This window comes from Rhinatrema bivittatum, chromosome 5 (assembly GCF_901001135.1).
Source record: "Rhinatrema bivittatum chromosome 5, aRhiBiv1.1, whole genome shotgun sequence".
Taxonomy (NCBI): Eukaryota; Metazoa; Chordata; class Amphibia; order Gymnophiona; family Rhinatrematidae; genus Rhinatrema; species Rhinatrema bivittatum.
Window position 1 is genome coordinate 367,692,481 of NC_042619.1, and position 24,325 is coordinate 367,716,805.

The 24,325-nt window shown below is 46.3% G+C and overlaps 1 protein-coding gene across 3 annotated transcripts in view; it reads right to left on the minus strand.

Moving 5' to 3' along the window:
* MGAT4A (alpha-1,3-mannosyl-glycoprotein 4-beta-N-acetylglucosaminyltransferase A) overlaps nt 1-24,325 on the minus strand; it is a 359,679-nt gene that overhangs the window by 162,409 nt on the left and 172,945 nt on the right. For 2 of the 3 annotated variants that reach the window (XM_029604767.1, XM_029604769.1), the window contains exon 10: nt 21,945-22,052. The exons of the other annotated variant lie outside the window; for it this stretch is intronic. In XM_029604767.1, coding sequence (XP_029460627.1) covers nt 21,945-22,052 — 108 coding nt within the window. The remainder of the gene's footprint in view (nt 1-21,944; nt 22,053-24,325) is intronic. 3 annotated transcript variants of the gene reach the window in all.

The window sequence follows — 24,325 nt, forward strand, 5'->3', positions numbered from 1 at the left end:
TTAATGTAAGGCGGATAGGTAACTAGAGCCTGTAACTCACTAATTCTGCGAGCCGAAGTGATTGCCAAAAGGAAAATCACTTTCCATGTGAGATAGTGAAGTTCACAGGATTGGAGAGGCTCGAATGGTGGTTTCATAAGCCGACCCAAAACCAAGTTGAGGTCCCAAGAAGAGGCCGGAGGACACAGTGGAGGCTTGAGGTGAAGCAAGCCCTTCAAAAATCGTGTTACAAGGGTTGTACTGATATGGGAGGACCCCCAACATCTTTATGGAAGGCGGCCACTGCACTAACATGCATTCTGATGGAGGAAGTTTTTAGACCTGACTCTGATAAGTGCCAGAGATAGTCCAGAAACTTCGAGATTGGACAGGTAAAGGGGTCAAGGGATTGAGAAGAGCACCATGACTGAAACCTGTTCCATTTGTAAGAATAAGATTTTCTCGTGGAAGGCTTCCGTGAAGCAATCAGGATATAGGGAAACTGATTCAGAAAGGTTAAGTGGCTGAAGGATTAACCTTTCAACATCCATGCTGTCAGGGCCAAGGCTTGAAGATTGGGGTGGCGCAGGCACCCGTCGTTTTGCATAATCAGAAGCGGGTCCTTTCCCAAGGGAATGTGCCTGCGAATGGAGAGATCCTGAAGTATTGGAAACCACACTTGGCGAGGCCAGTGAGGTGCTATTAGGATCATGCTTCCCTTGTCCTGATGCAACTTCACGAGAGTCTTCGAGAGAAGTGGAAGTGGAGGGAATGCATATAGGAGACCTGTCGCCCACGAGAGGGAGAATGCATCTCTTGGTTGTGAGTTTTGGCTGCGAGTGAGAGAGCAAAGGTTCTCTACTTTGCGGTTTTGACATGTCATGAAGAGATCTATGGGAGGGTAACCCCAATGTTGGAAGATCGAGTCCGCCACTGAGGGGTTGAGAGACCACTCGTGTAGTTGAAAGGCGCTACTTAGCTTGTCTGCTAACACATTGTCCACTCCTGGGAAGTAGGTGGCCCTGAGGTACATCGAGTGAGAGAGGGCCTCCGCCCATATCTGCACAGCTTCCTGACAGTAGGTAGGAGCCCGTCCCTCCCTGTTTGTTGATGTACCACATGGCCACCTGGTTGTCCGTCTGAATCAGGATGACTTGGTTGGAGAGGCGATCCTGAAATACTCTGAGAGCATATCTGATTGCTCGAAGCTCCAGGAAATTTATTTGGTGTTTGGCTTCCTCTGGAGACCAAGATCCTTGTGTCTGCAGATCGGCCACATAGGCTCCACAGCCGAGGTTGGAAGCATCGGTGGTGAGACTTATTTGAGAGTATGGAGCCTAGAAGGGCAAGCCTTGGAGGAGATTGATCTGATTTTTCCACCAGGCTAGAGACTGACTGAGTGAGTCGGTGACATGGACAATGGTCGACAGGGGCTGGATGCATTGAGTCTATTGTGACCTTAGAGCCACTGCATGACTCTCATGGCTAGGCGGGCCATTGGGGTGACCTGAACTGAGGACGCCATGTGTCCCAGTAGGATGAGAAAGCGACGTGCAGTCGTGGAGTGCTGAGACTGCAGCTGGTGTGCGAAAGAGACGAGACTAAGAGCTCATTGTCGAGGTAGAAAAGCTTTTGCCTGCAAGGTGTCCAAGTCTGACCCTATGAATGATAAGGTTTGAGATGGGACTGAGTAGGATTTGTCGTAGTTGACAAGAAATCCTAGTGAAATCAGAGCGTGTAAGGTAAGATGTAGGGATGACACAGCAGTTTGCTGAGTGGGAGCCCTGATCAACCAATCGTCTAGACAGGGGTAGACGTGAACACCTTGAGTCCTGCGGAAGGCTGCAACTACTACGAGACATTTTGTGAAGACTCGTGGTGCAGACGCGAGGCCGAATGGAAGCACTCGGTATTGATAGTGCTTGGGGCCTACCAGAAATCTCAGATATTTGCGATGAGATGGAGTTATCGCAATATGAGTGTATGCATCCTGGAGATTGAGAGAGCAGAGCCAGTCTCTTCTTTGCAGAACAGGAAGGAGGGAACCCAAGGTCACCATCTTGAACTCTCGGGAGAGATACTTGTTGAGGCCACTAGGTCCAGAATTGGACAAACGCCACCTGATTTTTTGGGGATTAGAAAGTACTGGGAATAGAATCCTAGGCCTTGTTGGGAATAGGGCACTGGTTCTATTGCTCTGGACTGGAGGAGGAGGGAGACCTCCTGTTCCAGGAGTGGTGAGTGGTCGGATGTTCCCCACGTCAGCAGAGGTGGGGAGTCCGGTGGGATGGAGAGAAAGTTCAGGTGATAACCATGAGACATTATGGCAAGGACCCACTGGTCTGAGGTGATTGTGTGCCACTTGTTGAGGAAATGGCACAATCGACCTCCCACTAGTATCTGGGGCAGTGGTAGCTGGCTGCTGCTCTCTATGCAGGAGTCAAAAACCAGAAGCAGGACCCGGCTGAGGAGCTGCTTGCAGCTTCTGTTTTTGTATCTGATGAAACTGGGCCTTTTGGAAGGGTCTCGTGAACGAGTTCTAGATGGTGGTGGATAGGACTTCTTTGGACAGAAGAATGACTTTTTAGTATCCTTCCTGAATGGCTGTTTAAAAGCATACTCAGAAGGCATCAGAGAGCTGTCTCAAGGTCTCATTGATGGTCCTTGAGTTCTGCCACTGTTCGTTGGATCTGTTCGCCAAGGTAGACAATTACTCCTTTATGAAGCATGTCTCGAAATATCTCGTTCATTAAATTTTGGAATACCGCAGGTGCGTTGCATAATCCAGGGGACAAGGGTTCAATAAGGTTCCTTATGAATAAGGAATCAATAAGGTTCATTATGAATATGAATTCCTTATTCCTTATTCATTATGAATAATGAATAATGAATGAATAATGAATAAGAAATCAATAAGGTTCCATCTTCTGTCCCGCCCCGTTCCAGTCCCTACCCTAACCCCCCCCTCCCCCCGCTCACCTCCCCTGTCTCCTCCTACCATAGGATTTATTATGTTAATATCCACCTAGGATAAATCTCTGCTTATGTCTCGCTACTATATTGTTTTTCGTTGATTATTTTATCGCTCTCCAGTTATCTTTTAAAATATCTTTCCTGTCTTCCATCTCCCATTTTCTCGCTCCCTGTTTAATGTAACTTTTTACCTTCTACTTAGTTGTTATTTGGTTTCCCCCCTGTTCTATTGTAAACCGGTACGATAAGACCTTGTCTTGAGTATCGGTATAGTAAAAGAATTTAAATAAATAAAATAAATAAATGAAAGGAACAGACAATAAATGAGATGAAGGATGTCATAACCTATGTCTATTCTGGCAAACATTTTCACATTAGTCATGGTTTAGGATTACTAAAATCTAACCCGTAGTAGGTACTTAAGAGGTGGAAAAACACCTGGCAATGGTAAAACATCAAAGTATAAATCAGAAGAGGAGCACAAAAAATATTGTAATAATGTATCATTCAGGTTAAGGATTTAAAGAGAATAAAAAGACAAGATAAGACCTCACAGTTGACACAAGGAATAAAAAAAAAATGAACTCATATACTTCAGTGTCAGGGCTCTTGGAGTGAATGAAGGAGTATGCAAAGAAAAGCAAGCTCTATTTCATATATTTTTTTGTACAGAACTGAAAAATTCTGTGAAGGAGTTGATGAGAAAGAGGTTTGGAAAAAAAAAACCGATTCAACAAGGCAGAAAAACCAGGCCAATTAAAGAGCCAGAAAACAAATTGTAGAGGGAGATTGGAACATGTCTGTGCCATCATTTGGATGAAGCATGATTGAGGGGTTGATAAAGCATCCTGCTTACAGGAATTCCCATGCATGCTCAGTAAAGTCTTTACTGAGCTCTGAGAGCTGGATCTTTGTTAGCACGATCTGATGTCACCCACCCATCATGGCTAATTCATGCCTGCTTACTGATTCACAAATATCTCTGCTGCTGTGGATCTGCCTCTATCACATGCAGAAGTGCAAGGGGTCTGTTGTGGGTGGCTATGCATGATGTCCAAATATGCTGTGAGTGGTTGGCACGTCATCAGGCCTCATCTTTTCATGGGTTGAACTTGTGCCACTGGTCACCAGGGGCCAGAGGAAGGTGGGGGATCACAGGCAGTACTTCCCAGCCCTGCAACTGTCAGACAGGACTGGAGTGACAAAGGAGAAGGAAGTCTGGAGCGCAAGAGCATGACACCCCTGGGCCTTAGCTACACTGCCTAATGGCAAATCTGCCCTTCACTGCACCCTCCTTGGTGCTTTCCTCAAAGAACTGTTCTAATTGTTTTCAGTAGCATTAGAAAGGAACTGGTAGGTGAGAAACAGCACTAGGGAGCAACTTGGTGGTGAGAAATTAGAATATCGGTGCTAGAGCTGTGCCCAGATGACCTCCAAAGGCCGGCACACCCATGTGGAGAAGATGGAGCATTTGTTTGGACCCAAACAAACCGCTCCATCGACTTCGGTGCAGGGTCCATCGTGTCGAGGGGGTTCATCTGAACCAGGTCCCTCTCCATTGCAGTCCCGCTGGTAGAAAAAAGGAGCAGGAGACCTACCTTCGTCGGCATTAACTCACTCTGTCTCCTGCATTGTCATCCTCTGTGCCGGAGAAGGACTGGGCCGAGCACCGTGGCAAGCACAGACAGACACTGGAGCGGCATCGACCTCGGCCGAGCCACCTCCAAAGAGGACCCGGAGAGAGGAGCCCCCATCCTCCTCTAGACCCGAATCCTCGCGGCGTTCCCCACCGCTATCAGTGTCAGGCACCAAGCCTCTCCGTACCTCCATGGAAGCTCCGGTGACGCCTAGCCTGCCTTCCACCCCGGGCGCTGTGTTATCCACGCCAGCCTTTAGGGAGGAGTTGGACTGTGTAGTCTTAACAGGCAGTGCTGAATGCCCTTCGGGGCTTCCAGTCGCCGCCGGCACTGTAACCAGCACCTTCAGTATTTGCACCACTCCTTGAATGCCTGGACACCTTATCGGTGCCCTGCCATCGCAACCTGTTCCATCGGGTCCTTTGGTACCAAGTCAACCACTGTTGCCTCCCCTGGGTTCTTTGGAGGAAGATGATGATGAGCCGCTGATGCCAGAACCCATTCTGGGACCGCTAGGACTATTGGTGCCTCAGCGCCCTTCCCTGACCTATGTACCATCGGTGCCGGCACTGCCAGCCTCGGTGCTGCTCCATCCATCGGTGCTGCCTTACAGTCCCCTCTGGTTTGGTTTTCTCCCTCCATCTGGAGGTCCCCTGGGTGAAGGAGAGCTCCCCCTATGAGCCTTCATCCCCGGAAGAGAGGCGACGCTCACCTCCAGAAGACCTCTCCTTTGCCAGTTTTGTCAGTTGTCTGAAACCATTCCATTTAAACTTTTAACGGAGGACGCTAGACACAAAATGTTAGAGGTCCTGCAGTTTGTGGTTGCCCAAAAGAGGTTATGGCAATCCCGATGCATAAGGTTCTCCTTGACCTCTTGCACCACCTCTGGGAACACCCAGATACGGTGCCTCCGGTCAACAAAAAGACCAATGCAACCTACCTAGTACAGCAAGCCTTGGGGTTTCAAAAGAGTCAATTACCCCACTAATCTGTAGTTGTGGAATCAGCCCAGAGGAAAGCTAAAAGGACCCGTCCTCACTCCTCTGCCCCTCCTGGAAAAGACCAGAAGGCATTAGATGCCTTAGGCCGCAGGGTCTTTCAAGGGTCCATGTTAATTGCTCGCATAGCAGCGTACCAATTTTACATGACCCAATAGAATAGAAATATCTGGAAACAAATCCTGGAATTCTCAGAGACCCTGCCACAGCAGTTCCAGGAGGGCTTAGCCTCCATCCTCCAGAAAGGCTTGGAAGCTGGAAAGCATGAGGTCAGAGTGGCCTATGACTCTTTTGAGACAGCATCCAGAGTCTCAGCAGAGGGCATTAGTGTCAGAAGTTGGGCCTGGCTCAAGACCTCAGACCTGTGCCCAGAGGTGCAGGACAAATTGGCTGATCTCCCCCGTACAGGAGAAAATCTGTTTGGGGACAAGATTCAGGATGCAGTGGCCCAGCTCAAGGACTATCATGAAACCTTATGTCACTGCCACCTCAGATGACCCTTCCACAACCCGTAAGGGCCCAAGTAGGGACACCAGGAAACAGTTTTACCAGTCACGGAAGTATTACCCTCCTATATCCCGCCCTCTCACGACCCGGCACTCTCAGAGAGCTCAGCCTTGTCAACGTTGCGTCCATCGGTGCTAGACGGCTTCGCCCCGTTTGCCCCACCTTATTCATGGATCCTCCCGCTTACCTAGGAAAGATGGCTACCGCCGCGTCTGCAAGCCGACCTCTCCGGCGTCCCCGGAACGGCTATGGTGCAGCCTCCCGCCATGCTCCTCCCAGGTACCTACTAGGGTGCGCGCTTCACCCACGTCTTTATTCTAACCTTGGCGCGAACCTCGGGGGCGTTCCCCCTTGCTGACGTCACGCCATCCGGGTATATAACCTATTCTAATTTGCTAGCTCGTTGAGTTAGCAAGGACTTAAATCTGTTCCTGTCTACTCTGCTGCTTCTGTGCTGCCGCTGGAAGCTCTTTCCTTGCCCAATGGGGTAACTGCTAACCTGGGTACCCGCTCCTTGGGGGCCCTCTGCTTTATTTCAGGTGCCTTACAGGGAACAGGTACTTGCTCCTCGAGGGCCTACTCTCCCTGCCTCGGTGCCTGTACCTTCTTCTACAACCGGGTGGAATTGCATACTTACAGGAAGCACCTAGTGAGTACTCTAACTCTGTCTATCTCATCCACAGTACTACCTTTCTGGGAAACCTGCTGCGGAGACCAACAGGGTGAGAAGGGCTCCCTCTGCCGAGGTCCCTGAGACTGCAACTACCAGACTGCCTCACTACTGCCACCTCTGGTGGTACTCGTCAAGCTGTATAATAAAGAACTAACTGTGTTTGTGCGTTCTGAGTCTAGCCTAGTACTGTGGCTCCTCCCCGTGGGCTTGGTCATCTGCCACAGTACCCAAGGATCCACCCAAACACCGCTCAACCATAACAGTCAACAGAGGGCTCCTAGACCTTAGGCAGCTCCCTGTGGGACCTGCAGCAGGTTTCTGACTCGCATCCATTGAGCAGCAGCCAACCCCCCTTGACCATCAATTCACCAGTAGGAGGCCACCTGTGTCACTTTGTAGTCAGTTGGCGCCTGATCACCACCAACCATTGGATATTGTCTATCATCACCCATGGTTACCACCTAAATTTCCTCACTGTGCCCTGAGACTTCCCGCCTGCCCCGGCGTGGAGCCTGAATGATCATACAGCACTCCTCGAGTCAGAACTCTCAGCCCTACTGACAGCCAGAGTCGTAGAACCGGTTCCCAAGCCTCAGTGGGGAAAGGGGTTCTACTCTTGTTATTTTCTTATCCCAAAGAAAACCGGAGGCCTCCGCCCTATCCTCGATCTTCAGGCTTTAAACAGATTCCTCCGCAAGAAGCGTTTCAGGATGCTGTCCTTGGACACCATGCTCCCACTTCTTCATCAAGGGGATTGGCTCTGCTCGCTGGATCTACAAGATGCTTACGCCCACATCGCAATTTTTTTCTCCCCATCGAAAATATCTGTGATTTGTAGTGGGACACTGGCACTTCCAGAACAGAGTGCTACCATTCGACCTTGCCTCGGTGCCCCAAGTGTTTGGCAGTCGTAGCAGCTCAGTTGCGATGCAGGGGCATCCATGTCTTCCCATATCTGGACGATTGGCTTCTCAAAAGCCCGTGAAGAGAAGGAGCCCTTCACTCCCTCCAACTGACAGTACAACTGCTCAAGTCACTGGATTTTCTGATAAATTTTCCAAAATCCAACTTGAACCCATTCCACCAACTGAGGGGAAATATAAGCTTTGCCAGCAAGCCATTTCATCAGGGTTTAAACACTTAACTTCCCTTCTCCCTGACCTTTGCCTGAATAAAAGCATCACTTGTGCTTAAGTCTCTGCCTGGGAAAGGATACCTGACAGTCATGTATTTCTCTGGCTTATAATTAATCCTGATAGCCTGAAAGTAGGGCTGGGTGTTCCTTAGTCAGAGGCAGGACAAAGTCAGGAGGTATAGATTTCAGCAGCCAATGAGATGATCCGTGCACACCCCGAGCCAAAGCCAATAGTGTAGGGACTCGTCTGTTGCTATGGGAAAGTAGCCAATCATGTAATGACACATCATCTGCCTTTGTATGAATGTACAATAAAAGGAAGAGCCTCGTGAGGGCTCACCCCTTCTCTCTTCCTGCCTGCCATGAAAGCTGCCTCAAGTGTGTTCTATGCCTCCATATTCTACAACCAACTTTCCTTTATCGGATCAGATCTTGACACCACCGAGGCCAAAAGCATTCCTCCCCAGCGAACACACAACCATACTTTTCCAACTTGGCCACTTTCATTCTCCACCAGTAGACAGCCTCCACTCGCATCAACAGTCCACGTCACCCCAATGACCCGCCTAGCCATGAGGGTCACACACTGGATACTAAGGTCCCAGAAGACTCAAGCCACTCAAGAATTCTCAGCAGTTGTTCAAATAACCAACCAGCTTCAACTATCCCTCGCTTGGTGAACACATGAGACCAACTTGCGCAAAGGCCTTCCCTTCCAGCCACTGGCTGCTCAGGTGACCTTGACTACAGATGCCTCCAGCCTAGGCTGGGGAGCCCAAGTCAATGGCATGCAAACTCAAGATAACACAGATATCTGTGCTATCACAGAGACATGGCTAAAACACACAGATACTGTACTCACAAATCAGCTTCCCATGCAATCCTACGACCTATTCTCTGTCCCCAGGCCCAAAAAAAGAGGTGGAGGACTCCTCCTTGCAGCAAAAAAAGGTCTAAGTATAACTTTACAACTTACAAACACCTCCACCAAAATAGAATTCTCCCTCTTTAAATCAGAACAAATCCAACTAGCATTAGTTTACGCCCCACCAGGAACCTTAGAATTGGATCCCTCACCGCTGATCGAACTTATAGCCAAACATATAAACACAGACAAACCTGCAATAATCCTCGGAGACTTTAATTTACATGTAGATGCTACTACACAATCCATCAACTGCCAAACAGTCCTCTCCTCACTCAACCATTTGGGCTTTACGCAAATCATCAACAGTCCTACCCACAAGGCAGGCCATACTTTGGACCTTATTTTCATTAACGAACCCTTTACCATTCACACCAACCCCACTTGTTCTCCAGTTCCCTGGTCTGACCACAGAGTCATCCGCACAACAACCCACCACCTCAAGTCGCTACCAAATCCACCATCCACTTCAGGAAACCATGCTCTCCAGACACACTCAGCGAAAAGATGTCCGAAGCACTAAACCAACTAGACCTTACAGACGCAATAACTGCAACCACCTCATGGATCACTATCAACAATAAAATCGCAGATCAAATCTGCCCAACTTCAACCAAAACCATACAACCCACATTAGACAATAGAAAACCCTGGTTTACCCCAGAACTTAAATCACTAAAGCAATCGCTAAGAAAAAATGAACAAAGCTGGAGAAAAAACCCAACCACTTCGACACATGCCATCTACAAATCCCTCCTCAACACTTACAGGAATACTATCCTTAGAACAAAGAGAGAATTCTACGCAAAAAAAATACACAACTTCATTTTCGACTCAAAGGCTCTTTTCTCATATGTCTCCTCTCTAACCAAACCATCTCCTCCCACCATCCCAGACCACCAAGCTCTCAACAAAGCAAACGAACTCGCCGACTACTTTAAGACAAAAATCACCAACCTTACACATTCAATCACAACCAACAGCTCCACCCAAACATACCACCTAACAGCCCTGCCGCAACAAAACACATGCCTGGACTCATTCGAGCTCACTTCTTCACTGGAGATAGAAAATACACTCAAGAAACTCAAACCATCCTCCCATCCATCAGACCCATTACCAACTAATCTCCTCATAGCCATACCAAACACCATCTCAAAACCAATGGCAGAAATTATTAACTCATCCCTTTCTCAAGGTCTAGTTCCCAACCAGTTAAAATTGGCAATCCTCAAACCACTACTAAAAAAACCAAACGCCTCTCCATCGGACCCAGCTAACTTTCGACCTATCGCTAACTTACCACTCATTGCCAAACTGATGGAGAAAATTGTCAACAAGCAACTGTCAGAATACCTGGAAGATCATAATATTCTATCCCCGGCTCAATATGGTTTCCGAAAACGCCTAAACACCGAATCTCTATTACTATCTCTCACTGACACCATCCTCATTAACCTGGAGAAAAAACAATCGTACCTGCTTGTTCTTCTTGATCTTTCTGCTGCGTTTGACACGGTAAAACACACGATACTTATAGACCAACTTGCCAATATAGGGATCAAAGGCACAGCTCTAAGATGGTTCCAGTCCTTCTTAAGCAACAGATTCTACAAAGTTAGAATAAACAACAAAGAATCGCATCCAGTCCTCACAGATCTAGGAGTCCCACAAGGTTCCTCACTTTCACCCACCCTCTTCAATATCTACCTCCTCCCTCTCTGCCACCTACTCTCAAACCTCAAGCTTACACACTACCTCTATGCAGACGACATACAAATCCTTCTCCCGATCTCAGAATCCCTTGAAAAAACCATCACATACTGGAACGAATGCCTACAGCCGATTAAAAACATTCTCTCAAACCTCAACCTAATATTGAATGACAATAAAACCGAAATGCTCATTGTCTCCCAGGATCCCCTTACAATCTCATCAAAACTCTCTCATAACTCAAATAGCAAGTTCTCACCCGACGTCAGAGACCTTGGAGCCTGGCTAGACAACCATCTAAACCTAAAAAAGTTCGTAAACACTACCACTAAGGACTGCTTTTACAAACTGCAAGTCCTTAAAAAACTTAAACCCCTCCTCTACTTCTCGGACTTCAGGCTCGTACTGCAATCCATCATACTATCAAAGCTCGACTATTGCAACTCCCTTCTGCTAGGTCTACCCTTCAACACCATCAAACCATTACAGATGGTACAGAATTCCGCTGCTAGAATCCTCACAAGTTCTAACAAAAAAGACCATATCACCCCAATCCTTCATAACTTACATTGGCTTCCCATCAAATATAGGATACTCTATAAGATACTCACAATAGTACACAAAGCAATATACAATCTGGCTCCTATCATGCTAAGCACTCAACTTCAACCGCATACATCTTCCAGACCAATTAGAAGCGCACACAAAGGAACACTGCATGTCCCACAAGTAAAATCAGCATTGAGCAAACGAGCATTATCTTCAGCTGGACCCCACCAGTGGAACGCTCTCCCCCCAGATCTAAGACTAGAACCCAGTCATCAAGAGTTCAAAAAAAGACTGAAGACCTGGCTTTTCCAACAAGCCTTCCCAGATTCTCAATGATACTTAGACAAGAGGACTTCCTAAATAATATTTATTTATTTAAGTTTTTTTATATACCAACATTCAGGACGAAAGTCCCATCATGCTGGTTCACAAGAAACAGGGGTGCAATAATAATAAAACTTTACAATATGAACAAAAGTGCAGAAAAGCAGTTACATATAACAAGGAAATCAATAACTTGGAGAGAGAAGGAAAATGAAGATCAGATGATTATATATATGTATAATTAGCATTGTATAAATAACATTGTAAGAGGTGGCTATTAATGTTATTATTAGCGGAGCGTGTTGATTGATGAGTTAAATAATGTTGGAGTTAGGAAATGCCTGCGTGAATAGCCACGTCTTGAGTTTTTTCTTGAATGTTGAGATGCTGGGTTCCATTCTAAGATCCGGGGGAATGGAGTTCCATAAAGTTGGACCGGCTGTGGAGAATGCCCGATCTCTAAGCGTGATGTGTCTGGTAGTTTTGGCTGGGGGTACTTGAAGTGATCCTTTGTAAGCATCTCTTGTCGGTCTTGTTGAATGGTGTAATCGGAGGGGGAAATGGAGATCGATTGGAGCTAATTGATGGATGTTTTTGAAAATGGTGAGAATGGCCTTGTAGATTATTCTGAAGTGTATGGGCAGCCAATGAAGGTCCATCAGGATTGGGGTTATGTGTTCTCTTCTCCTGGTGTTAGTGAGTATACGGGCGGAGGCATTTTGGACCATTTGCAATGGTTTGGTGTGTGATGAGGGGAGACCAAGCAAGATGGTGTTACAATAGTCCAGCTTTGCGAAAATGATTGATTGTAGAATCGTTCTAAAGTCATGTGTGTGGAAGAGAGGTCGTATTCTTTTCAGCACTTGGAGCTTATAAAAGCAGTCTCTGGTGGTTTTGTTGATGTTAGCTTTCAGGTTTAGGTGATTGTCAATTAGAACTCCTAGGTCTCTTACTTGTGTAGTATTTGGTACGGTGGGATGAGTGTGTGTGAGGGAGCTGTTTTCTGGTGTGATGAGTAGAAGTTCCGTTTTTGATGAATTTAGTATCAGGTTGAGACTTGTGAGAAGCTGTTTGATGTTTTGGAGGCAGGTTTCCCAGTGAGACAGTGTTTTTGCGAGTGACTCTTCGATGGGGATCAAGACCTGAATATCGTCTGCATAGAGGAAGTGTTTGAGATTGAGGTCGGTGAGAAGTTTACATAAGGGTAACAGATAAATGTTGAACAAGGTAGGAGACAGGGATGAGCCCTGAGGGACTCCTACTGACGCGGGGTGAAGAGAGGATTCTTTATTATGAATCTTAACCTTATATCCTCTGTTGCTGAGGAAGGTTCTGAACCATGATAGGGCAGTGCCTGAGATACCTATGGCTGTTAGTTGGTTAATGAGAAGGGAGTGATTGACCGTATCAAATGCAGACGAAAGGTCGAGTAGTATCAGAAGGAAGGCTTGTCCTTTGTCTAAGCCTAGGATGATGTGGTCAGTCATAGAGATGAGGAGGGCTTCCGTGCTTAAGGTTTTACGGAATCCGTATTGTGATGGGAATAGAAGGTTATTATCTTCAATGTAGTTTGAGAGTCGTGAGTTTACCAATTTTTCCATTATCTTGGCTATGAATGGGAGGTTGGCTATCGGTCTAAAGTTGTTAGAATCGTTTGGGTCGAGATTTGGTTTTTTGAGAAGGGGTTTGAGTGAGGCAAGTTTGAGGTTGTCAGGGTAGATTCCTTGTGTAAGGGAGCAATTTATGATATCTGCCAGGGTTTTGGAGATAGATTCTGGAATTGATAGTAGTAGTTTGGCTGGGATGTGATCCGAAGGGTGAGAGGAAGGTTTCATTTTCCTTAGAATTCCTTGGATCTCAGTGGATGAAGTTGTGTCAAGTTCTTCTAACCGAGTGTAGTTGATTGCAGGTTGAGGAGTGGTTAGTGGAACAGTGGGGTTCATGGGGAGCTGCGATAGAAGAGTATTGATTTTGTTGCTGAAGAATAGAGCTAATTCTTCCGCTTTCGATTGAGCTTGGTCATGAGCAATCTCTGGTTGGTTTAATTGTGTGAGGTTGGCTACATAGCTGAAGAGGGCTTTGGCATCGAATACAAGGTTGTGTATCTTCGAGGCGTAGTAGTCCCTCTTGGATCTTAGGGTGCTTGATTTGTATTGGTGCAGAGATGATTTGTAGATTGAAAGGGTGTTGGTTCCTGGGTTTTTGCGCCATTTAGCCTCATTTTGTCTTAGTTGGAGTTTGAGCTTTCTTAGTTCTAAAGAGAACCATGGCTGTCTTTTGGAGGAATTCTGGTGTGGTTTTTTTGTAATAGGAGGGCATAGCTTGTTAGCTATAGTTTCGGTGATTGTATTCCATGATCGAAGTGCTGCGTTCGGATCTGTAAGGTCCAGTTGGTGGAGTAGTGGTGAAAGGTGATTGTTAAGGTCTTCTGGGGAGCAAGTTTTCCTGTAATTGAAGGAGGGCGAAGGAATGCAAGCCGGGTTGGTATCTTTTATAGAGAATGAAGTTGTTATGAGGTAGTGATCTGACCACAGGACCTTTGTGCAATTTGGGATAGATGCGGGCTTGATTGCAGCGTTAACGAAGATCAGGTCTAGTGTGTGGCCGGCTTTGTGGGTAGGTTTGTTAACTAATTGAGTGAAGCCTAGCGCTGTGAAGGCTGTGAGTAGTATTTCACAGTTAGGTGATAGGGTAGGGTTATCAACGTGCATGTTGAAATCACCTAGAATGATAGCTGGTGAGTCAAAGTTAGTTCGACCAGTGGTGAAGCATCTGATTCCAAGAGTCCTGGGGGAGCATATACGAGAAGGATTTGGAGCTTGTCTGAGGTGAAGAAGCCGAATTCAAGTTTTGAATTGGAATTGGATTGATGTAGAGAGAATCTGAGGTCCTTTTTAGTTGCTAAAAGAATACCTCCTCCCTTTTTTTTTTTATGACGCGGAAGCGAGAAGAAGTCGTAAGCCTCTGTAGGTAGTTGATTAATTATTGCTGTGTCTGATGGTTTTAACCAAGTTTCAGTGATTGCACATATCTCCGGTTTCACGTCGATGAGGTAGTCATTTAAGATTACAGACTTCTTCGTTAGAGATTGAGCATTGAAAAGGCTTAAAGAGAAAAGGGTGAGGCCTAGAAGTTGTGTGGAAGGAGTGATCAGAGTTGAAGAGAGGGATTTAAGGTTGTGTTGTTGGGCATGTCGGAAAGAAATTCTTTTGGGTGGTGTATTATGTTGAAGAATTGGAATTGTGAAAAATGGGGCCATTTGAGGGACTATGTTGCGAGGTTAGAAGGATTGAGAAGGAGGGGCTATGTGAAAGTTGGAGGCTTGTATGTGCTCCATACAATAGTATAATAAATAGTATCCCTAAATTATCGACATCTCACCAATTCCTACTATCAGGACTCCACAACTGCTCAATCAATTTTTGAATCCATAAGTTCACTATATTACTCTTATTGTATCTATATGGTAGATTTGACAGGTCATCTCTACTACGTTAAATAGTTAAATTGTATGTACATATTATATTATATTATATTTATTATTACTATGTTAAATTGACATCCGGTTTTATTGTTCCTTATGTTCTACAGTTCTATGTAAAGCCCCCATCCGCTGTTGGGCAGTTCATCGTTTTATGTAAACCGGAGTGATTTGCAATTCCCACAAGAACTTCGGTATATAAAAATTAAAAATAAATAAATAAATAAATAAATAAATCTGTGGTCCAGAGCCGAAGCATCCTGCCAGATCAATTTCCTGGAACTCCGAGCAATGCAGTATGCCCTATATGCATTCCAGGACTGCCTGTCCAACAAGGTCATTTTGATCCAGACGGACAACCAGGTAGCCATGTGGTACCTGAACAAGCAGGGGAGCACAGGCTCTTACCTGCTCTGCCAAGAGGCAGCGCAGGTATGGGCCTGGGCCCTGTCGCATTCCATGCTACTGCGCGAGCCACCTACCTGGCGGGCACAGAGAATGTGATGGCAGACCGCCTCAGCCAGACTTTCCAACCCCACGAGTGGTCCCTACATCCCTCTGTAGCCAGCAGGATCTTCCACTGGTAGGATCAGCCGGACATCGATCTCTTTGTGTCCTATCACAACCACAAAGTGGAACAATTCTGCTTCCTACACAGGGACCAAAGGACAGCAGCTCGGGACGCCTTCGCCCACTTCTGGAGTACGGGTCTACTATATGCGTACCCTCCGATACTGCTCATCAGCAAGACTCTCGTGAAGCTACAACAGGACCGAGACTCAATGATCCTCATAGCCCCACACTGGCCACGACAAATCTGGTTTTCCATACTCCACGACCTCTCTGTCCAGGAGCCCATTTGCCTGGGCACAGCCCCCGACCTCATCACACAGGAGCAGGGAATACTGTGCCATCTGAACCGCCAGTCCCTGTCCATGGAAGTTGAAAGGTTAGTTCTACGATCCCTCGACTTTTCTACTAATGTTTCACAGGTCCTTGTAGCTTCATGAAAGCCTTCTATGCGGAAGTCTTATCAGTCAAAGTGGAAGAGATTCTCCTCATGGTGCACGCAAGAAGGTCTTGACCCCTTCTCCTGTCCCACACCAAAGCTCCTGGACTACCTCTGGCACCTCTCGTAGTCTGGTCTCCAAACCACCTCTGTCCGGGTGCACTTGAGTGCCATAGCAGCTTACCATCAAGGAATAGAGGATGCTCTGGTAACAGCACAACCCCTGGTAGGCTGCTTCATGAGAGACTTACTACAGCTAAAGTCTCCACTACTCCCTCCTGTTGTGGCCTGGGACCTCAAAATTGTGCTGGCACGGCTCATGCGGCCTCCGTTACAGCCCCTACACTCCTGCGAGCTAAAACACCTCACCTGGAAAGTCCTTTTCCTGGTGGCGATTACATCCACTTGAAGAGTCAGCTGCAGGCCCTCGTGTCCTATTCGCCATACACAAGGTTCCTCCATGACAAGGTGGTACTGCGCACTCACCCTAAGTTTTTGCTGAAAGTAGTGACTGACTTCCACCTAAATCAGTCTATTATACTGCCCACCTTTTTCCTGAGACCACACTCTCATCCAGGTGAGAGGGCTCTACATTCCTTGGACTGTAAGCGTGCGCTCGCTTTTTATTTAGACCACAGGTAGTCCACCCAACTCTTCGTCTCCTTTGATAAGAATAGACTTGGGGTTGCGGTGGGCAAGCAGACTCTGACTAACTGGTTGGCGGACTGTATCACTTTCTGCTACCAGCAAGCAGGCCTTCTGCTCAAGGGACGAGTAAAGGCGCACTCTGTACGGGCCATGTCAGCATCAGTAGCACACTTTCAATCAGTGCCTGTTGCTGACACACCTTCGCAGCCCATTACTGTCTGGACCAGAATGGTAGACAAGACAGCGTCTTTGGCCAGTCTGTCCTACGTAATTTGTTTCCAGTGTAGGAACCCAACTCTTCCTACCTAGGGCCAATGTGTCTGCCCCACTGTTGCCAACAGCACTCCAGTTGTTGTGCCTGTTGCACATGGTTGGATGCTAGTTGCCTAGTTTATTTTGGGAGCAGCCTGTAGCTTGCTATTCACCCATCTGTGAGGATTACCATCCTGCTTGTCCTGGGAGAAAGCAGAGTTGTTTACCTGTAACATGTGTTCTCCCAGGACAGACTGCAGGATAGCCTCACAAAACCCATCCGCCCCCCCCCCCCCCCCCCCCCCCCCCCGCGGAGTTGGGTATGTTTTTGTTTTCTTATTTTATTTTTCGCTCGTACTTTCCTATAAAACGAGACTGAAGGGGGACCCTGTGTGCCCACAGAAACTTTGACAAAAGTGTTCCATGACAGGGTTCCATCTGATGATGTCACCCATCTGTGAGAACTAACATCCTGCTGTCCTGGGAGAACATGTTACAGGTAAGCAACTCTGCTTTCTTTTGTTCGTATTTTTACCTTTTTTTTTTTCTCGTTTTTTGTAAACCAAAAAAACAGTGTCCGCTATTTAAATTGTCACCATGCAGGTAAGTTTCCGAGAGCAAAAGAAAACTTTTTATATTATGTGCTGAATGTAAGCACAAAATGGGTATTCAAGACCTACATGACCTCTGTCTTAGATGTTTAGGGCTCTCTCATGACTTCTTGAATTGAGGGCCTTATGGGAGGATGTTTCCCCTTGCTATTAGATATTGAAGCATGAAGTCTTCTCCTTTAAATGGAGAAGATTCTTCCTCCAAAAGACTAAATCCTCATAAGACACTCAAAGGAGGAGAAATTACAGTTCTCACAGGACAAGCAGGATGGTAGTCCTCACATATGGGTGACATCACAGGATGGAGCCCAATCACAGAACACTTTTGTCAAAGTTTCTAGAATTTTGACTGGCCCCCTACTGGACAATGCCCAGCATGGCACTAACCCTGCAGCCAGCAGGGGTCCCCCTTCAGTCTTCTTTTTTCTGCGCAGCAGTAGCCACGTGGTTAAGGAGCTTCACAGAGATTCCTGACAGGAATTTTCCTCACGGAATTATTTAAAGTTAATTTACCCCATAGGGGTCCCTCCTTCGAATTTTTGAATCCGCGGTACTCAGGTAAGTTTTTTCACGTTTTCGGTCAATTCCCGTTGAGTTTGGCCCTCGCAGCCTACTGGCCGTCGACTGTACCGCGGCTCAAATTTTTCATGGCCATGGCGTCTGGGTTCCGTTGGTGCCCGGACTGCAATCGCACCATGTCCATTACAGACCCTCATAAGGTCTGTGTAATGTGTCTCTGATGTGAGCATGATGTCCTGATCTGCACCAAATGTGCCCTCATGACACCAAAAGGTCGCATGGCCAGAATGGAGAAGATGGAACTTCTCTTCCGTGCTCAAACCCTGACGTCTTCAATTGCATCGACGTCATCAGAACCGGCACCGTCAACTTCGCGCCAGTATCGACCACCAACCGGTGACCGTCCGGCATCGACTTCTCAGCCTTCAACCACCTCTACTCCCCATCAGGACCAAGGGGATTGTAGAGAAAAACATCGCCACCGACATCGGAAGTCTTGGACCATCAAGGGAGCGAAATCATCGACCTCGCCATCGTCTGAGCCGCCATCAAAGAAACCCTGTCCAGAAAAGGCACCGACCTTTTTGGCAACCCTCACTTGAAAGGGGATTGGGAGCCTCGACTCCGCCTTTAACGGTGGTCCCTCTGGCTATGCCTTTCTGTTCTGGAGCCGGGGCTGCTTGCTCCAGGTCTCTGAGAAGAACTGGACTGGCTGGTTCAGGAGGCCATCGACAAGGTGATGCATCGACTCCAAGTTCCTCCGGCACCGACACGGTACCGATCATGGAACAGACTATCGATCCGATTCCGGCAGCGTTGGCACCGCTGCTCTCGAGGATGGAAGCGCTTATCGCCACTTTTCTACCGATGGATCCCGGGTCACCGGTGGCTCTGGTGCCCTCTCCACTTACCTTGTCATTGGGAGGAGAAACACCATTCCGCATCCTTCCATCAGGAGTCCTACCGATGCCGATACATCCATCGATGCCTATGCGTCCGGCACCATCGATTCATTCATTGATGCCTGCACCAGTGCCTTGGATGCCTTCTTTGGTGCTTCCAATTATTCCTTCGGAGCCTAGACCAGGACCTTCAGGGATTCCACCGTCCTGTCCCCCTAGAGCTAGAGGGGCAGATGCCAATCCCTACGATACCTGGACAGATAATTCTTCACCAGACACCGATGACCTGCCTTCACCACCTTCTCCCACCGAAAGCAGAAAGCATTCTCCTCCAGAGGGCCTTTCCTTCATAAACTTTGTGAAGGAGATGTCTGAATTGGTTCCTTTCCAATTACAGACCGAACACGATGACAGGCATCAAATGATGGAGCTGTTACAATTCCTGGATGCCCCCAAGGAAATAACCTCCATCCCTATTCACCAAGTTCTTCTCGATCTCCTCAAAAAGAACTGGGAACACCCTGGGTCTGTTGCTCCAGTCAACAGGAAGGCAGACACCATTTATTTGGTACAGTCAGCCCCAGGTTTTCAAAAATCTCAATTGGATCACCACTCTGTTGTGGAATCTGCACAGAAGAGGGCAAAGAGATCAAAACCTCACTCTTCTTTTCCCCCAAGCAAGGAGCAAACATTTCTAGATGCCATTGATCACAGGGTCTTCCAGGGCTCAATGCTCATTTCTCGAATCGCCACTTATCAGCCTTATATGACCCAATACAACAGGGTCTTATTTAAGCAGATACAAGACCTAACAGACTCCCTGCCTCAACAATTTCAAGATCAGCTCCAAACTCTAGTAAACAAGGGTTTTGAGGCAGGCAAGCATGAGATAAGATCAACTTACGATATCTTTGACACTGCAACCAGGGTATCTGCAGCTGCTATTTCAGCGAGAAGAAGGGCTTGGCTCAAGTCTTCGGACCTTCGCCCTGAAGTGCATGACAGACTGTGCGACCTGCCCTGTGGCATAGGACGCACATGTTGTGCAGGTCAGTTATGGACATTGTCCATGGGCACTCGGGACACTTCCTAAAACCCGTCGCCATTGTTAAAAATAGGCGGCGTGCGGTCGGTGGTTGTAGGTCACCATGAGGTGAAAAACGGGAACCAACCGTTTGATTGCAAAAAAAACCTCACCGAATGGAGGAGTCGAAGCACGATGAGGGATCCCTGTGACGGGGTAAAGAATGAAGAAAACTTCAAAATTTTTCCGTGAGGAAAAAAGTGTGAGGAAAATCTCAGAGAGCTCCAATAACTGTGAGGCAATTACTGCAAGGAAAAAGAGAGACTGAAGGGGGACCCCGTGTGGCCACAGGGTTAGTGGCAAGCTGGGCATGCTCAGTGTGCCAGTCAAAGTTCTAGAAACTTTGACAAGTGTTCCGTGACAGGGCTCCATCTGATGATATCACCCATCTGTGAGGACTACCATCCTCCTGCTTGTCCTGGGAGAAGAAAAATTACACTCGAAAAATAATGGAAACAGCACTACAAGAGCAAAAATTCTCTCATCAGGATGCCTTAATAACAAAAAAAAGAACACGGGGCTTATAGGAGCAGAAACTTATAGGTCCTTCAGAACTAGAGAGCAATTTTTCTGCATCATCTGTTGCGGCACCTGTCCATGGTAGTCCTCGACCAGTTCCCCCTCCCTGCTCCATTCGCCCGGTGCAGCGTGGTCCCCTCTGCGGCATGGTCCCGATTGCGGCCTGCCGCATGATGCAACGTCGTCCTCCTCCCAGACAGCGTTGGGGCTCTCCCTAGGCACGCGCGCGGGGGAGTTTCAGCGGGCCAATGCTTAGTATCTGCCCCTTTCTTAGTTAACGTCGTTAAGGGTGCTACGATATGAAAGTAATGGTGAATGAAATTCCTGTAGAAATTGGCGAAGCCAAGAAACCGTTGTAGTGAACGAAGTCCCACAGGCTGCGGCCACTCCCGGATGCTGGTTAACTTGCCTGGGTCCATTCGGAAGCCGGTGGTGGACACGATGAAGCCCAAAAAAGGCAGGGACTCCTGCTCAAAGAAACACTCTTCTAGTTTTGCAAATAGGCGGTGTTCTCTTAGGTGCTGGAGAACCCGACGAACGTCGGTGCGATGTGTATTCAGGTCCTTGGAATATTTTTTTGTACAGAACTGAAAAATTCTGTGAAGGAGTTGATGAGAAAGAGGTTTGGAAAAAAAAAAACCGATTCAACAAGGCAGAAAAACCAGGCCAATTAAAGAGCCAGAAAACAAATTGTAGAGGGAGATTGGAACATGTCTGTGCCATCATTTGGATGAAGCATGATTGAGGAGTTGATAAAGCATCCTGCTTACAGGAATTCCCATGCATGCTCAGTAAAGTCTTTACTGAGCTCTGAGAGCTGGATCTTTGTTAGCACGATCTGATGTCACCCACCCATCATGGCTAATTCATGCCTGCTTACTGATTCACAAATATCTCTGCTGCTGTGGATCTGCCTCTATCACATGCAGAAGTGCAAGGGGTCTGTTGTGGGTGGCTATGCATGATGTCCAAATATGCTGTGAGTGGTTGGCACGTCATCAGGCCTCATCTTTTCATGGGTTGAACTTGCGCCACTGGTCACCAGGGGCCAGAGGAAGGTGGGGGATCACAGGCAGTACTTCCCAGCCCTGCAGCTGTCAGACAGGACTGGAGTGACAAAGGAGAAGGAAGTCTGGGGCACAAGAGCATGACACCCCTGGGCCTTAGCTACACTGCCTAATGGCAAATCTGCCCTTCACTGCACCCTCCTTGGTGCTTTCCTCAAAGAACTGTTCTAATTTTTTTCAGTAGCATTAGAAAGGAACTGGTAAGTGAGAAACAGCACTAGGGAGCAACTTGGTGGTGAGAAATTAGAATTTGAAAAACTAGGTCTTATATATGTTTTGCTGAAAAGGAATTAAAATTGTTGGGGTCAAAAAATGCATTAGTCAATAGTACTGCACATGCTTGAAGCAAATATTTATCCTGGCTATGATTAATTGTAGATTTATGGTAATAAAACCATTTTTAGATGAAGAGACATAAAGAGGGCCTTCAGTTACTTACTGTAAGCTTCTGGATTTTTCCTGCTAGAGAGGAATGCAAGCCAACATGCTGGAAAAGCGAAGGCCTGAAGCGGATTCGCAAGTTAGATTTCTGTCTGTCGCAATGTTTCTTAAAAAGGAGAGAAGGAAAAAAAAAAAAGCACATTTCAGCTAATAAAAATTCCACAGGTATGTATACTGTTGTACAAAACATTTTGTTACTGACAATCACCAGACAAATTTTCTTGGAATATTTCTTCTAAAAAGCAGTGCATATGTTTCAGCTACTGGAAACATCTCATAAGCATACAGAATAGCACCCAGGAGATAAAATTATTTTTTGAGATAAGCTGTTAAAGCATTGCTAACAAACCATAAAAATATATTTTACCAAAACAGAATAAAAAGGATGACACTACAGATGGCAATTATTTATTCCAAAAGATGAGAGCCTTTATATTTATACCAACTAATCAATCTTCACTTTCAGTACCTAAAATATTCTAAAATTACACTGCATACAGAAATATCACAAACTTAGAGCCTCATTTACTAAGCATTTTTCCCAATGGGAGAAAAGCCTTAATAAATCAGGCCCTTAATGTGCTATTGTCTGGAGAATTCCTCTTTCAGCAAAGACTTCTGCAAATGCTTTTGAAGCAAAAATTAAGATGATTCAGGAGGATTTTCCTCCAGTTAATGCCCCTGAGCTAGACAATGGAGAAGTCACCAAGTATCCTCATCTTTATCAAATAAATTTACTATATGTAATTTGATGTCACTAAACATTAAGCAGGTAATAGTTTTATATGTTAAATGCACTTTAAGCACATAAATGATCTTTTGAAAATTGTTGATGATATACATTTATTCCTTTGACAATTACCTCCTTAGTCTTATGAATACTTGTACCTCTGCTCTTGATCAGATATCCTCAAAATACACTATCTCCTATCAGTCAACCAGTTTGGAATCCACACCACCACCTTGGTGCTCACTCCCAAATTTCTCATTTTATTCACAAGCCTCTTTTATGGACCGTATCAAAAGCTTTGCTGAAATCCAAACAGATCACATCAAGTGCTCTCTAGGCACCCAATCAAAAAAATCAATCAGATTTGTCTGACAGGACATTCCTCTAGTGAATCCATGCTGCCTCAGGTCCAGCAACTCACAGGATTGTAGGTAGTTCACTATCCTTTCCTTCAGTGTCTCCATTAATTTTCCTACCATTGAGGCGAGGCTAACCAGCCTATTAGTTTCCAGCCTCCTTTCTGCTACCACTCTTGTGAAGTGGGACCACCACCATCTCTTCTCCAATCCCACAGCACCACTCACATTTCCAGGCATCTACTGAACAGATCCTTCAGCGGACCCACCATCTCTGAGCTCTCTCAGTATCCTAGGGTGTATTCATCCGGCCCCATGGCCTTGTCCGTTTTCAGTTTGCCTAGCTCCTCCCATACATTCTCTTCTGTAAACAGAGTTTCGTCTACTCCATCCCCATCTACAGTCTTGTTAATCAGCAACGGGCCTTCTCCAGGGTCTTCTTTAGTAAAATAGTAACATAGTAATGATAGCAGAAAAAGACCAAAATGGTCCATCTAGTCTGCCCAGCAAGCTTCCCAAGGTAGAAACTGCCGCTCCATGCAGGTTACCCCCATGTTTCTCTTAAGGGTAGTAACTGCTGCTCTGTGCCAGTTTAGCTTTTTAATTTATTCCCATTCTCTAGCCTTTTAGGGATCCACAGTGAATATGGAACTGAAGTAATAGTTTAATATTTCTGCCATTTCTTCTTTACTCTCCACACATTGCTCCTTGTCACCTTTCAATTTCACTATTCCATTTCTGATCATTCTTCTTTCACTAATATATCTGAAAAATGTTTTGTCTCCTTGCTTTACCTCTTTGGCCATCCTTTCTTCTGCTTGACCTTTTGCTTTCCTTAATTCTTTCTTTGTCTCCCTCAGTTTTAACAGATATTCTTCTCTGTGTTCCTTTTTTGGTATCCTTTATACTTTTTGAATGATGTTCTTTTTGCCTTTATTTTCTCAGCCACTTCCTTAGAGAACCAGATTGGTTTCTTTTTCCTCTTACTCGTTTACTTTTCAAACATATAGAGTTGTTGCCTTTGTAATAGCTCCTTTTAACTTGGCCCATTGTTTCACTTCACCCATTTTTTCCCCAGTCTTCCAGTTCTTCCTCCAGGTATACCCCCATTTCAACAAAGTCTGTATTTTTGAAATTCAAAACTCAGGTCTTCAATTTGCAAAATTGAATCATACCATCTGATGATCACTGGTGCTCGGGTGATTTCCTACCTGAACATTAGAGACATTATAACCATCAGTAAGCACTATATCGAGTATCACACCCTCTCTCGTGGATTCCATTATCATTTGT